At 35.9% G+C, this 16567-nt stretch overlaps 1 protein-coding gene across 1 annotated transcript; it reads right to left on the bottom strand.

Moving 5' to 3' along the window:
- Positions 1-1768: 1768 nt before the first annotated feature.
- On the bottom strand, positions 1769-6313 carry LOC308691916 (uncharacterized protein). The gene is made up of 5 exons (XM_081367516.1): positions 6181-6313; positions 5055-5411; positions 4914-4980; positions 3506-3671; positions 1769-3070 (listed from the first exon to the last, which is right to left on the bottom strand). The coding sequence occupies exons 2-5, from the start codon at positions 5235-5237 to the stop codon at positions 2794-2796; spliced, it is 693 nt and encodes a 230-aa protein (XP_081223642.1). The 5' UTR covers positions 5238-5411; positions 6181-6313; the 3' UTR covers positions 1769-2793.
- Positions 6314-16567: the final 10254 nt, after the last annotated feature.

The raw sequence follows: 16567 nt of genomic DNA, 5'->3' as shown, positions 1-16567 counted from the left end.
AATTTCATTTTTTCCCCCTACTTTTTTTGTTGACACTAAGTGTTTTCCAGAGTAGCAAAGTCCAGGTTCAGAAAGTAAAAGTCCTCCTCAGTATTTTGCTCCAATCACCTGGATTTGCTAATTAGCACAGTTTTACTATTAGCACAGCCAGGAGATAAAACTAATTAGTGAAATCAGCTGGCTGAGTTCATGGGTGGAATTAAATATATGACAGGACTTTTACTTTCTGACCCCTGGACTTTACACCTGGTGTTTTCTATTCAAGAATGTCTATCTGAATGCTCTTGTGGATCACATTGAGCTTTTAAAATACAGCTTAGACATAGGTAAAAATTGACTGGGAAGTGTCAATAATGTAGTAAAACAATATGAACATATATATACATATGTATATAACATATGTATATACGGATCTTTTTTTTTTTTTTTTTTTTCAGAAATGTGTTACATGTAAACTGAAAATTCTCAGTTGCTTGTTAATTTTTACATACTCTATTCTTTCTCTAACACATAAATATCTTCTTATTTATCTTCCTATTGCTCTTCCATTTGCCAATTTAGCAAATATTACAAACATTCCATGTCATAATTATTTATGGAATAAAATATGTCTGACAGATTTTGATAACTGAAGTGGGCTGCATTTCCCAAAAGCATCGTGCCTAAGTAGATCGTAAAAACGATCGTACGACTGATCTTAATATTACGGTCCGTTTCCCAAAAGCACCGTAACTTAAGTAGCACTTGAAAATCATCGTAGATCTACGAGTGCTCTGGAGTAATCGTAAATCCCCAAGTGCATCGTAAGAAGACAGAGTTATGAGGTCACCTACAGGACAACCGGCAGATTACACCTTTAACTTTATTCAAATGCAATGTGATTATAATATAAGGTTTTGATTGTACTTTACTGTACACTTTATTACTCTTTTTTTTTTGTTAAATTAATGTATAAATAAAATAAAAAGGTCAGAAAACAAAACAAAAAAATATAAATAATTTAATCTAATAATTTTAATCAAAATAAAGGAATGAAAAAATAAAATAAAAGATGTAATATGCTTCAAAGACTGGGAAAAATAGGGATGAACAAAAAAAAAATCTGTCAATGACTTGCTGACATGCACGAAAACCACACTGTAAAAAATTTACTGTAGAATTTACAGTAACTTACTGGCAACTTTGGTTGCCAGTAAGACTGTAAAATTTACAAGAGTCCTGTAAATCATTAACTACAATTGTACTGTAAAATTTACAAGAGTCCTGTAAATCATTACCTACAATTGTACTGTAAAATTTACAAGAGTCCTGTAAATCATTACCTACAATTGTACTGTAAAATTTACAAGAGTCCTGTAAATCATTAACTACAATTGTACTGTAAAATTTACAGTAACTTACTGGCAACTTTGGTTGCCAGTAAGACTGTAAAATTTACAAGAGCACTGTAAATCATTAACTACAATTGTACCGTAAAAAACACAGCACACTGCCTTATATATGCTGTAAAATTGTTTTTACAGCTGTAACTAAAATTACAGTCGAAATAATGTTTGTGAATGCAAGTGAAATTACAAGAGCAACAATGAACTTACATGTACTGCTATACATTTTACAGTAAATTAGAGCATTTGCTGTGGAATTCAATTCACTAACTACATTTGAGATTTTTCACTGCTTTGTGTGTACGTTTGCTGTAAGTTTCAGCCTTTGTCAAATAAAACTCACAATAACAGGTTTTCATTAATATAACAAATTTATTGTGCAATAATGGCTATTTAACATAAGCACCAGATTCCAAAATATATTGGGAGAAACAAAAATGGAGATTAAATGAAAGGCTTTAGCCTTGGAAAGAACCACTGAGAACAGCGGCACTTAAAGGATTATTTCACCTCAAAATGAAAATTTCCTGATAATTTACTCATCCCAATGCCATTCAAGATGTTCATGTCTTTCTTTCTTCAGTGGAAAATAAATAACGTTTTTTGAGGAAAACATTTCAGGATTTGTATCCACACAATGGATTTCAATCGCAACCAACATGTTGAAGTCCAAATCAATGCAGTTTCAAAGGGCTTTGAAGTGCTTCAAACGGCTCTGCACGATCCCAGCTGAGGAATAGGGTCTTGTATAGCGAAACTGTTGGTCATTAAAAAAATAATATATACTTTTTAACCACAAATGCACATCTTGTACCATCTCCGAGATGCGCTACGTATTACTTCATCACATTGGAAAGGTCACGAAAAAACTAAAACAAAAATGTCGGACGATTTTGAAGTTGGAGGAGAAAATTAGATACATTTTTCGCCCTTCCCTACCTTTTTGAACCGGAATACACAGACAAATAACTTAGACCGATGACGTGACCCGTGACCTTTCCAACGTGATGACGTAATGCATGGCGCGTAGCAGACCAGCACAAGACGAACAATTGTGGTTAAAAAGTATATACATTTTTATTTTATTTAGAAAATTACAGATCGTTTCGCTAGATAAAACCCCATTTCTCAGCTGGGATCGTGCAGAGCCGTTTGAAGCACTTCAAAGCCCTTTGAAACTGCATTGATTTGGACTTCAACATATTGGTTGCGATTGAAATCCATTGTGTGGATACAAATCCTGAAATGGTTTCCTCAAAAAACTTTATTTTCCACTGAAGAAAGAAAGACATGAACATCTTGAATGGCATTGGGATGAGTAAATTATCAGGAAATTTTCATTTTGAGGTGAACTAATCCTTTAAGTATCAACTATACAAGGCACACATCCCTAAAGTGTGACTGAACTTCAGTCATAAACAAAAGAAATGGTTTGAACTGTGCCTACCTTTAATTTGCCAAATCCATAAAAAAAGGCAAGAATGTATTGAACATCAATCATGAACTTGGAAATCAGGTCAGAGTCTCTTGTATCAATTCCATTGGAATACTTTTGTTTAAATGGCAAGCCATTCAAAGTCCATAGTTTCCGTAACAGTGTGCATACATATGGGTTCATTTCATGCATTTTCTTGTTTCCAGCAGCAACTTTTGATCCAGTTTCCAGGTTAATGCCCACAAGTCCTCTGTGGAAAAAAAAAACACACAACATCCAATTATCAAAAAAACAGTATACACTTAAACAATAAAATACAAAATTTGTCAGACAACTCATAAATTACATTTAATTTCAATTAATGAAGAGTTAGGGTCATATTTAATTTTATCCAAAATTTTAATATAAAAATATTTAGCCTTCCATGTTTGCAATAAACAAAATGTACAGATTATATCATTATTATACAGATTTAATTTTAGTAATTTTAGATTTAGTTATTCATGAAAATAATTCTCTATTCAGTGTGTGGTTAGCAAATTTTTTTTTTGTTCATTTGAAAACTTTTCCATAAAATATCTAATCCTGATAAACTATCCTAAATTGAAAACCTAAAAAAAAAAAAAGTCAAGAAAATTTGAAAGTCCACAATAAATATAGAGTAAGATTTTATGCTCTGAAATACCTCTGAATAAATTCCAGCGTGCATGCAGCGTCATCCTGATAAGCAAGATTTAAGTTGTAATAGGTCGCAAACAACGCTGCCAGGCCCTCAACAAATGACTCTGAAAATGGGCCCAGGACAACTTCCCTTTCGACTGACATCCACTTGCTTGGGGTCATGGATTCACCTATAAAAAATAAAAATAAAATACGGCAGAGCATAGATTAATAAGTGTTGTAAAAGTATGGTTCATGGGTAGCTCATGATAAAGGGATAGTCTGAAAAGAATGAAATGAAGTGAAAATTACCATGATTTACTCACGCTATCATAGGAGTAAATTACTTTCTTCTTTCAGACAATTGCAATCGGAGTTATATTAAAAAAATGTCCTAGCTCTTCCAAGCTTTATAATGGTAGTGAATGACGGCCAAGATTTTGAAGCCCAAAAAGTGCATCCATCGATCATAAAAGTACTCCACATGACTCAGGCCTTCTGAAGTGAAGCGATGCATTTGTTTAAGAAAAATATCCATATTTAAAACCATTTAAATTAAAATATCTAGCTTTCAGCATATTTATGGCGAAAGAGTGAACTCTGACCTGACGCAACGAAGAACACGTAAGTGCAGAGGATAGAGCAAAAAAAAAAAGACTCGAATTAGAAGTCTAAAACAATAATTTTTAAAGACAAATTTCTGAGGATTTCGAATCGATATAAGAGAAGACCTTAAGTTTGTTACACAGCCCTATTTGTTTGAACCACGAGAGGCGTTAAAGCTTACACTATACATCATGTCAGGAGTTACTTTCTTTTGGCATAAGTCGACTTTTGTTTAACAATGTATATTTTACTTACACAAACACATTGCTTCGCTTCAGAGGGCCTTTATTTACCCCCTGGAGTTACTTTTTCCTGGATTACTTTTATGATGGATGATGCACTTTTTAGAGCTTTAAAATCTCATCCTCCATTCACTGCCATTATAAAGCTTGGAAGAGCCAGGACATTCTTTAAAATAACTGATTGCATTTGTCTGAAAGAGAAAAGTCATATACACCTAGGATGGCTTGTGGGTGAGTAAATCATGATGTAATTTTTTATTTTTAGATAAAGACACTATAAACTATGGATTTACAATGAAGATTAATGTTACTAATAAGGATTTTTGTTACTAATGAGAGAGAATGGTTCAGAGATAAAAAAAAAAAACAGGGCACAGAGAGAGCTAACTATGGAAGGAATATAGGAATGAGAATAGAATTGTGAAATAGAATACAGGAACAGAGGAGGCAAAATTGTATTTTTAAAATGGCCATTAAAGTGAGAAGAAAAAAAACAGTACAGGACAAACAGTTATCCATTTAAAAGCTAGAGGGAAAAGAAAAGTTTATATGATGGAGACACAGACACAAAGTAAAGCAAAAAACCTTGGATGATCAGTGCGGGTGAATCCGGTAATCCCTCTCTTTCCATGTCGGCTGAAGTTGCTGCTGCCTAAGAAAAACAAAAATTAATTTAGCATTTCAATGAAATCTTTAACACATTAAAAATCTAAATGTTATACTTACATCAGCTTCAATTATAAGGGATTCTGTTCTCTCTTTAAAATGGGCCATTAAGAGTTGCAAGATGCACAGGACCATAGAATTTCCCTCTTGATACTTCGACAGAACAGCACACACCACATTGTTTGTTGGCTTTTCTTGAAAAAATCTTAGAATCCTCTTTCCTTTCCCTTCAATGCTCTCCATGATTTTCAGTAAGCAATTGGAAATGTAAAAAGATCCCCTTCAGACAAAACAGGTAAGGCCATGAGTTCTTTAGTTCAGACAGTGGTGGAGGTGGCGCTGACGGTAATATGTGACCTCCATCAACTTGTGAAGTTCTCCTCTATCGGCTCCAGACATTCCTTCAGAAGAAATTTACTGAGAGAGACAAAATATGTGGGCAATCAGGTACACCACATCTAAATCCTGATTTATGCACATTTCTATGCAATTTCACATGCTGCACAAAACTCAGGATTGTACTGCTCTCATTATTACAAAAGTGACAGAACATGTTCAACTGCCCAAAAAAAAAAAAAAAAAACCCTTCACAAGCTAATAAATGCACAGCAATAAAGCATGTGCACAGCAAATACCAATGTCACGTTTACACTACTTTCTATTTAACAACTAAATTACAAATATGAATACCAAGCACCCTTACAAATAATATTAACATAAAAATAAAACAAAAAAATACTTAATTACACCATCTTAAATCGAACAAAAACGTGCTATTACATTAGCTAATGGCTTGTCAGTCAAGTTAAACACTATTTAGTTGCATAAAACCTACACAATTTAATTGCAATGTTTAAAAGCTTACATGTCTAACGTTACTACCAACAACAATGTAAAATCATTTTATACCGAACAGTTAACAAAAATGTAGCACTAATATAAAATGACAGCACGGCCACACTTTCACGGTGAAGAAATAACAGTTAACGTTAGCCAGCTAACTTAATCGTTCATCTGTGTCTGGACTCATCAAGCAAATTCAGTATCATAAAATTGGACAAATAATCTAGATTATCAATTTTGAAACGTCACAAAAAAAAATAAAAAAAATAATAGTTAATATATTGTGGATGTAACAGGATTTCACGTTTACACTACTAAAGCATGAATTACTAGCGTTACACACCTCGTCGTCTCACTCTCATTCGAGGTCCTCGTCCTCCTTCGGTAAACTTAGCGTGCATGAGGTGAGCGCGAAAATTGAGTGGTGATGATGATGCAGCGCGTGGAAAGTCCCAACGGTCCCCCAAGATGTCCACTGAAGATGACGATTGACGAAATGACATCACACGCACTGCGCTACGCCGATGTCGTTGTTTAATCATGGGAGTTTTTTTAAAAGCCAACAGTTTTAAAGTACTAGAGGTGTACGTTATATAATCAAATGTCAGAGTTTAAATGGTGTAAATAATTCGCTAAAAAAAGGCTGTATTTATTACAGTTGACTATTACTTTAGTGTTATTGACTTGTGAAGCAAAAACTTTTGCAACCGTTTTTTTTTTCTTAAAACATAAATAAATAAAATAAATTACAGTGGTATATGCGTGATATCCAGTAGCATTTACTGCATACCGGTAAGCATGTTTCCACAAGTCATAGGAACATGCATGCTCCCACATGGCAAAATACAGTAATACTGTAAATTTTAAAATACAGTAGTCTATTGTAAATATTTACTGTAAAAACTACAGCAATTTTTAACAGTGCAGCCATGTATTGGGCATTTCTTGGTTGGCCATCATTGGTCCCATCACCTGTTTTATTAAATGTTGTCCTCTGCAGAGCCCTTTTCCTTTTAGCAAGGCTGGCAAAGTCCTGCCACTTCTTCCTGACCTCCTTCCCTGATGTTTTAATGCCACTAGTTACAGTCAGTTTTCTAGCAAAATCCTCCCAGATTTTTTGTTTTTGTTTATTTGTATGACGTCCCTTAAACCTGCTGAAAATAATATGTTTGTATAGCTCCACCTCCTCTAAAATTACCTTAACCTCTTCTTAAAAAAAAGAAGGTATTTTCTTTTTTTTTTTTTTTTTTTTTTTGGTTCAGCCATTTTGCTGGTGTCTCCACTTGTAGGTTTGTGCTTTTATAGATTATTGGCCTCGTGGAAAATGCACATCAAGTGAAAACAGTTAGGTTAAACATTTAAAATTGCAAGCGTGTGCTACAATTACAAGCCATTCTACAAGGTGACATTTCAGCACTTGACAAATGGACAGCGACTCTTAAGTAGCACTTAAAGCACAGCTGCGAACGATCGTGCTAAGTGCATTTTTGTGAAACGCACGTGAAATAAACACGAACGTTCGTAAAGTCGCTCGCAGAAAACCCTCGTAAGTGCTAAGATCCATAGTTATCTGGAAACACAGCCCAGATCATTTAGCTGTTAGTTATGGCTCACACGATGAAAGAATATTTAGAGGTTGCGAAGATTGTGACAGTTTCATTAAGAATCAACTCATCAGTTTTGATCAACAAGACATGATTTAGTCATTGTGCAAACTGAAGACAGTTGTACTTACTCCTTTGCACCCATGTGCCAATACATTCAAATGTGATGTGAACAAGAAATTATTAGTTCATAGATCTGAACTTATTGTTTTGAGAAAAAAAGTCTAATTTAAGAACTGAGCCAAAGCAATTGAGAAAAACAGTCAATACATACAGTACACCATCTTAGCTATTGTCTCATGTCAGTGATTATCCCTCCGTGTATCCCTCCAATGTTGTCACTCGTGCCATAGGTTGCCGACCCTTGACATACAGTATATTATCGATCGTTTTTTTTTTTTTAAAGAAATTTATATTTTCATTCTGCAAGGATCATTAAATTGATCAACAGATCTTACTCTGGCTTATTTACAGTATCTGACTGTTGATTCATGAGCACTGTCCCTAGTAAATACATACATCATATACATCATAATATTAAAGTGTTTATGTAGATTCTGGGGTATTTGAAGTGGTAGAAAGGCAACAACGTTTGCAATGCAAATGACCAAAGATAATATATGGGTGTTAAAGCATTACGAATAGCAAATGTCTTTGGGCATATGAGCTCTGTACAATCCATTGACAGCTTTGAGATTTCCATGAATGCAGTTTTTGACACAAGACCATACAGTGACACTCTACACAATCACAATCAGGCTACAAGTTGCGCAGAGGGAAAACATCGCTCCTTTTCTTATAATTAGTCACAGCATTTCGCAATTATAGCTTTTCATTGACTTCTTGCAATCATGTCCTCATCTCTGAATCCACCATCACGATGATGGCTCTTCACATCATCTTACCTCCGCCTAATGGCTTTTCACTTATCAGGGAGACGTGTTCAAGTCGACAGAAAGAAAAAAACAAATGTCTGTTCGTTCTTACCAAAAGGGCCTCATAAAATGATATGTGTGATTTAAATGGGGGAAAATATGACTTTGGTAGGGTCGAGTCAAGTCAAGTCAAGTCACCTTCATTCATATAGCGCTTTTAACAATATAGATTGTTTCAAAGCAGCTTTACAGTAATAATAGGAAATTAGCACTCTCAGACCCGCTCATTTACACGACAGCAGTGCCTGGTGGTTCGAGAACGCAAACCTTGAAATAGGTTCCAAGGTGAAAAAGTTATCCTCTCCACGCAAACTTCAAAAGCATGATTGGTGAGAATGCCGATGGCATGTACATGCGTATTACGTGTTTAGTCTATAGATATGCGCATTTGAATATATATGTGAGCAGGCGTGTAGTCTTTCTCTATAAAATTGACTTCAACAAACTACCTGCCTGGCCTTAAAAATTCATAATACAGAATTGTTTTTATCACTTCCACTTGTCCATGCAAACCGGAATTATTTTGACAGCGTTTTATCTGTACAGAGGTAAAGGGAAGGGAAGGAGGCCTTCACAGGGGAGAGACTAGTTGACACTTCAGGACTGCGTTGTCGTCGTGTCCAAACGCATGTCCTTCATCAGATCTGGATACGGCTTCATAAATTACCCCACTAATAATGCCTGAATGGTACCAAACTTCTGTAGTAGTACAAATAGGTTCTGTACTCATAAAACGAGCCACTGGAAAGTTTGTAAGTACATCATGAGTTTATTTAAATAACACTTGCCTGATGGCTTATGCTACCGCTAACACGGACGTCGAGGTCACTTCCGTGATTTGGGAAAAGCACGTAAAAGTCCTGGCAGAAAGCGATGCATAAGGATGTAGTAATGATGCTCAGTTCCAGGAATACACTAATATTTTGTTGGTAGTACCAGTTTGCAACAATTATTAGTTAACACTAATTTGTCAACACTTCGGAAAAGTTTTCCACTTTTCCCTTACACTTGTGAGTTTTGCAAAGGACTATTACGTGCTTTTCCCGAATCACGGAAGTGACCTCCACGTCCGGGTTAGCGGTAGCAGAAGCCATCAGGCAAGTGTTATTTAAATAAACTCCTGATGTACTTACAAACTTTCCAATGCCTCATTTAATGAGTACAGAACCTATTTGTACTACTGTATAAGTTTGGTACCATTCCGGGCATTATTAGTGGGGTAATTTACAAGATACAACCTTGGATCCATTAGCGCCTACACTAAGCCATTCGGCTGATATCTGTAAATAAGATCTAACTTTAATAATGTTCGACCAAGGGAAAAAAAGCTTCTGGGGGGGGGGGGTGTTTGGCTCGGGGTCAGGGTGCAAAGGACCCAATGTTGAAATTACTCCGAACCATCCCTTTAAGTTTGTGTATTTAAACCAATCTCTTATTATGTCTGGCCATCGTGAAAATAGGAATATACTGTGGCAAATACTGAAAATATCTTAAAATTTCTACATGCATTGTCTCATTATTTTTGAGCCATATACCATCAAAAGGCCTGTTATATATTCACTGAACACTTTATTGACAGACAGGCCAGATGCATTGTGGGTGTTCAGTGCAACGGATGCTCAAAGAGATCGATCATCCTTTCAGCAGCGGCCGCTACTATGCTGGAGATGTTCTCTTAGCATGCAGCTCTCGCTGTGTCTGAAACAATGCTAATGGCACTAACAGCACGCTTCCATTGTACTGGTCTGAATGCTGTGGACATTTTTTACTCCCTTGCCTCAGAACCGCACCAGTCTGACTGTCACACGTCTAACTCATTAAGACGAAGGATTGGGGATTTGCAGGAAGGGAGCGGCAGGAGATGAGCGGCCAATTAATGGGAACAAATTGTGTTCAAAACAAAGCTGCCTTTACTCTCATTGTTTCTGAGGTTTCTGTTGGGGATTAAAGGAGATTTCGTGAGCATGCTTGTGTGTATCTGTAACCATTCTGAAGTGGCCACTCGCCTCCAAGACTAAAGCTAAAATTAATCGCATAGATGAGGTTAAAATCCAAATTTTAATTTTATTTTTGGATTTCTGCCACGTCTTATTCAGGATAGTAAATGATGGGAAGAAAGAGAGGAACAGGATCAAGAAATAAGCTAGGAATTGAACTTGAGAGCACCACTGCACAATGTGTCAACGCCAGTGTGCTAAATGCAAGAACTAGAAAAATCCACAGTATTTCACCATGATAAATTCAAACCTTAATTACAAGTGAAAAGGGAAAAGCTGACTCCAGATCAGCAGCTGTGAGCAAATTTTATTTGCTGCCTTAATTTCTGAAATCACAATACTTTTTAGTGCATTACATATTCAATTCAATTCACATTTATTTGTATAGCGCTTTTCACAATTACACATCATTTCAAAGCAGCTTTACGGAAAATGCATGAGTCCACATTGCAATTTAGAGTGATCTGTTATCAGAGGTAACTGTCTAAGTTATGTATTTCAGAAATGTACATATACAAAATCACAGTTAGCGAAAAAGGTTTTAATTTAAACAATGTAAAAAACGTATGCGGAAACAATGACCTCAGAAGTAATGAATACTTGTTTGTTAACAAATGATTATGACATTTAGAAAAATGTAGCATTGGTGCATGTTGATTCAGAGTTTGCGTCATCTGAAGTCTTCGCAGGAGTTGACACCATCTATATCGATCAAAAGTTTGGGGTCACTATAAAAAAATGGTAACACTTTAGTTTAGAGTGCAATTCTCACTATTAACTAGTTGCTTATTAGCTTGCATTTACTAGGATATTGGCTGTTTATTAGTAGGCCTACTTATAAAGCACATTAATGCCTTATCCTGCATGACCATGTTCTATATCCCTTAATCCTACCCAATATCTAAACTTAACTACTATGTTACAATTAATAAGCAGTAATTGGGAGTTTATTGAGGCAAAAGTTGCAGTTAATAGTGACAGAGAAGTGTACAGAGAAATTGAGTAGTGTGACCGACAAAAGAAGACTTTTATTCAGCAAGGAGGCATTAAATGAATCAAATGTAACAGTATAAACGGCTATTTTAAATTGTCAGTATTTGTAAAGTGTCTGTTTTTACAGTATTTTTTATCCATTTTTGAATGGTAGTTTTCATGTAAAAATACAGTTTTCATACTGAATAATAAAAAAATGTGCTACCAATGTACAATACATCCAGTGGTTATGGGGTTTTGATGGATCAATGCGTTATCCCTGTTGCCGCTGGTTGGTGTTTGTTTTCACCGAATGACCATTTGCAATCGGCATTTATCTTGTCTTAGAATGTTTGAGCAGTCTGGTATGATTTTTATCAAACCCTGACCTAATCTCACTTCATCACAAACTGTTGCCAAGACAATGAGGTATAAGCATCCCTGCCAAATCCATAGAAACCAGTGTGCCTACTTTGATAGAGCAGGGGGAAATGGCTCGATTTATCTGAATTTTAAGCCTTTGATTATGAGCATTAATGACTGCATTATAAACTGACATATACAATTGTTTATTTTTCCAACGCATTTGTTAAATTTGACATTCCGATGATCATTATGATATCATGTTGCCCATCATAAATTTCATTTTAAAAATTGTTAAGTTTCATTATTCGCAGAGGGCTCAACATTACCTTTTTTTTTTTTTTTTTTTTTTTTTTGCAAGAGCCAGTTTCGTCAGCTGGCCAAAACTCTCCCACACCTTTCCTGGGCCAGCAGTCTATCTTTGTTGTTGAGCCCTGTCATACATTATGTAAACTCCTTTTCTCTCACAGTGGATGCAGGACTTCAGTCTTTTTAATTTGCCTTATTAAGTTATTCCAATATTCAAAACACAAAAGCTGGCTTTAGAATAATGGAAATGTCGTTTGTTTGCATCTGTGAATCAGCCTTTAGAATAGTTAAAATCCCTGTGCCATTTTCAGTCATAATCATTCTACTGCCCTCTGACCTGGCCGTTGTATTACCACAAAGGCTTTTCAACCGCTAATAGACAGATCAACCTGATTTCAACCATTTTATTGGAGAAACTCATCTCACCGCTATCTCCCCGCTCTCGGACCTGTGGGATTCGGTTTTTCAGACACAATGAGAGACTGGTGACATCATACAGAATGAATCGCTTATATCTGTGTGAAACAGCTTGGTTCAAAGCATTGTTATGTTGCCTTTTTATAATACTTATTTCTGTAATCTCTGTGAAGAATGACTATTGAGCGAAGGAAGGAAGAAACAATAGGCTTATGAGAGCTGGAGGCTGGGATTGAACTCCCTTAGTAAACAAGAGAAAGAAACAGCTAGTGCAGACTGGGAATTTGTGACCTACTCCAGGATTTATCAACTAAAAGAAATGCGATATAACTCTACTAAGCTGTGTGTTATCTGTGAGATATCTCAAGTTGCCAGTGTTACCAACAACAATTAACACCACAACAACTGACAAACAGGGTGAATTATTCATAAAAATCATTTGCAATCACTTTAAAATATTCCAGTAAGCTTGGTGGCAGTGTTAGGAAAGCTTCAAGCAGTATATTGTAAAGCTACAAGCTAATAACTTAAAGTATACTACAGTCAAACTAAAGCAGTTAGAGTTACACTTTGTTTTAAGGTGTCCGTGTTACAGTGTAATTATATATTTAAGTACTGAGTAATAATAATTAACTACATGTAATTAACTATAGGGCTAGGGTTAAGATTAGGGTGTGGTTTAGGGTTAGTTGCATGTAATTATGCACAATTTATAGTAATTACTAATAACTGTAACGTGTGTAACAAGTACACTGTAAAATAAAGTGTTTCCTCAGTTAGTTACGATACATACTACAAGTAGCTACTGTAACTACATTGAAGCTTGCTATGGGGGGAAATATATTTAAAAATGGACTATATAATTTATAATTTGATCAGAGTAGTACTGTGAATGACAAGCACATGATGCAGGCTTCTTATGGAGAGGGGTCAGAGTTCTCCTACAGGTGGATTTTGTCAAGATGCAGTATACATTTCTATATCTTTGCTGTGCTGTGATTTACAACAGTGGTGACAGAACCCATGACTGCCCATCACATTCAAAGAAGTAACAGAATTGGCTGGCTGACATTCAGCTGGCTCCCAGCACATTAAAAATGTATGACATATCTTTTGCCTCAGAGACTATAGCTGCTCAATTGTAATTTGGCTTGGGAGCATGAGATGATGTATTTTGCTCATCTTTGCTATTTTCACCTCCAAATACTAATAAATAATAATATTAAAGAAAGAATAAATAGCATTTCATTTTGCCTGATTGGTTGCATACAAACGAGATAGGAGAGGCGTGCAAGGACACAAATCATTCAATTTACTGTAATATGGTTGCCAACGCTTTTTGATGTTCTTGTCTTTTCAAACTGTATGTGTACACTAGACATTCTTGCAATTTACAGTTTACAAAATAATTACTGGTATTTCTCATCTAGTTTGAGCTGCACAACGCTCAACAGCGGGGTTGGGGGATATTATTTTATAAAGGTTTCAAAAGATGTCTCTTATGCTCACCAAGGCTGCATTTATTTAATCAAAAATACAGTAAAAACAGTAATATCGTGAAAAATTATTACAATGAGAAAAAACAGTTTTCTATTGGGATATATTCCTGAAATGACAAAGCTGAATTTTCCACAGCCATTACTCCAGTCTTCAGTGTCACATGATTTCATTCAGAAATTATTCGAATATGATTTGGTGCTCAAGAAACATTTCTTCTTCTTATTATTATTATTATTATTAATGCGAAAACAAACTTTTGAAGTAACATTGCAAGTTGCAACTGCCATCGAGATGAAAAGGAGTGCTATTATATATGAAGGGTACCCTGGTAATCCAGAGTTCTCGCGAGAGCACAAGCTGAATTTGCTCAGCGAGTTACTCTGGTGTCGAGTAATGATGCTCATTAAATATGCCCCTCTATCTGAGCTGCACCAATCACATCGGGTTATCTGATATAGGCGGGCCAGAGGCGAGATGACGACAGCGCTGCGACGTCGAAGTCATTAGTAAACATTGCAAGATGGCTATGGATGAACACCATTTGTTTGAAACGGCTTTGGCCGCTACAATGAAAGACTTAGACTTTTTCTCTAAAAGAGGAACAGAAGACGGCGCTCGAATCGTTCTATTGCAAGAAGAGCGTTTTGGCTGTTTTGCCGACCGGATATGGTAAGAGTCTAATCTACCAGTTAGCTCCGCTGGTAGCTAAGCGTATGGGGTTTATGGTTGTGATTGGTCGTAGTGTTATCCAATTGCGTGCAGTGAGATTTTCAAATGCATGCTTGGTGCCGCCCCTCGAGCTGGCCGATTTTCATTAGTTGACGCCAGACCCTTAATCTTTTAGATTTAGGTCTGGATTTCCAGGCTATATGAAGGGTATTATAAACCTCATTGAGAAAGCTTTGTGGAGGCGGAGCTATGGTGGATGACTCAGCTTTAAGGGCTACACCTAATTGAACTTGAAAGATACAGTTATTTGTGGACTGAAGCAGATGCATTGCATGTGTATTGCATTAGTATTGGTGGAGAGTAAAGTACTGTTGACTTATTGATTTGGATATGATTCATCATACTGAGTGTACAGTCTGAACTTTATTGTGCATTTATAGTCTTTTTAGGGTTTTTACATTTATTTATGACTCTTTTGTTGAATTATTGCTATGAACAATAAATGCCTAGGAAACTTTTGTGATTTGAAAACATAGTACATTCAGAGTTTCCTCTCACTGCAAGAACCAGGCCGATTACGGTTGTGACACTTTCACTTTTTTGTCCACATGGCCTGTGTACTTTCCTCCTGAAAAGATTAGATTACTTTTCAGTGGATGCCTGTGTAGCATTAAGATCAGGGTCCATAGACTATCCCAGATTTCATAAAATCTCAAACCACAGCCATCATGGGTTTATGTTGTGCATACAATGAATGTTTTCAGGCCAGCCATCGCAATATGATTTAAAAATAGTTTAGTAGCTTGATAAGCATGTGTGATTCTTTTGATTCCACTTTCAACCACAACATTGTGCTTTTAGCATGCCCCTCTAACAGCAATGCAAATATCAATTGCCATGCTAATCCAAAAAGGAAACAAGGCCCTGGCTAATTATGAAACAAGATGGAACAGTCCTTTATTCCTAAGCCCCTTGAAAGAGGCATCAGAACATAATTTTCCAAAGTGCCTGTTAACTTTTTAATTTCTCCCAGAGGGTTGACAATCTGCGCAAACCTGGATAAATAATTAAAGACTGGCTAATAGGATCAGGCTAGGTTTACCATTATTGTTCACTGGTTTGTTCATGTCCACTATTTTGGGGGAATTGCACTGTAGGGAATTGCTGTTTGAGGTAACAGCCAACATGGACAATGTGTATTACAAAGCAGAGCTCAATATTAATATAATAGAGACAATATTAATAGAGTTTTCACATGTTATTTTTGTTGATATACATTTAAACTATATATTAAATTATATGTACTTTTGCACTTTTCTCATTAACTAAAATAATTTTTTGTAATTTTTTGTCAACTAATTTAGATTTTAGTTTTAGTCAGTAAATGAATAAAGCAAAATGTACTTAAATTAATGAATATGACATGAATAAATATTGACTTAAGGGGGCAATAAAGAATTAAAATTCTAAAAACTACGACTTAAAAAAATGTAAATAAATAAATAACTTCAAACAGACAGAAACTTCAAATTAGCAGAACAGTGTTGTAAACCTTTTTTACGATTGCAATGTGTCTCGTAACAAAAAACCCTGCGTGTTCTAATAATTTCGCTGTTCTCCATCTCACTATTTCTTTAAATGTAAAAATGCGTTCTATGAGTGACCCCTTAGAATGCAACAGGCCTGAGAGTATATGTGTATGTTTGTGTGTGTGTGTGTGTGTGTGTGTGTGTGTGTGTGTGTGTGTGTGTGTGTGTGTGTGTGTGTGTGTGTGTGTGTGTGTGTGTGTGTGTGTGTGTGTGTGTGTGTGTGTGTGTGTGTGTGTGTGAGACTGTGTGTGACTGTGAACATAAGTGAGTGAGTGAATAAAGGCTGAGCAAACTCCAGCTGGCTCCTGAGGGACTACATATCGAGATGAGAGGACAGAGTGACTCTTAATCATCTCTTCTGCTCTCTCTCTCTCC

Source organism: Scardinius erythrophthalmus (assembly GCF_964197995.2).
Source record: "Scardinius erythrophthalmus genome assembly, chromosome: 6".
In the NCBI taxonomy this organism is placed as follows: Eukaryota; Metazoa; Chordata; class Actinopteri; order Cypriniformes; family Leuciscidae; genus Scardinius; species Scardinius erythrophthalmus.
The sequence above is the reverse complement of the archived record's forward strand: the minus strand, read 5'-3'. Positions and strand labels throughout refer to the sequence as shown.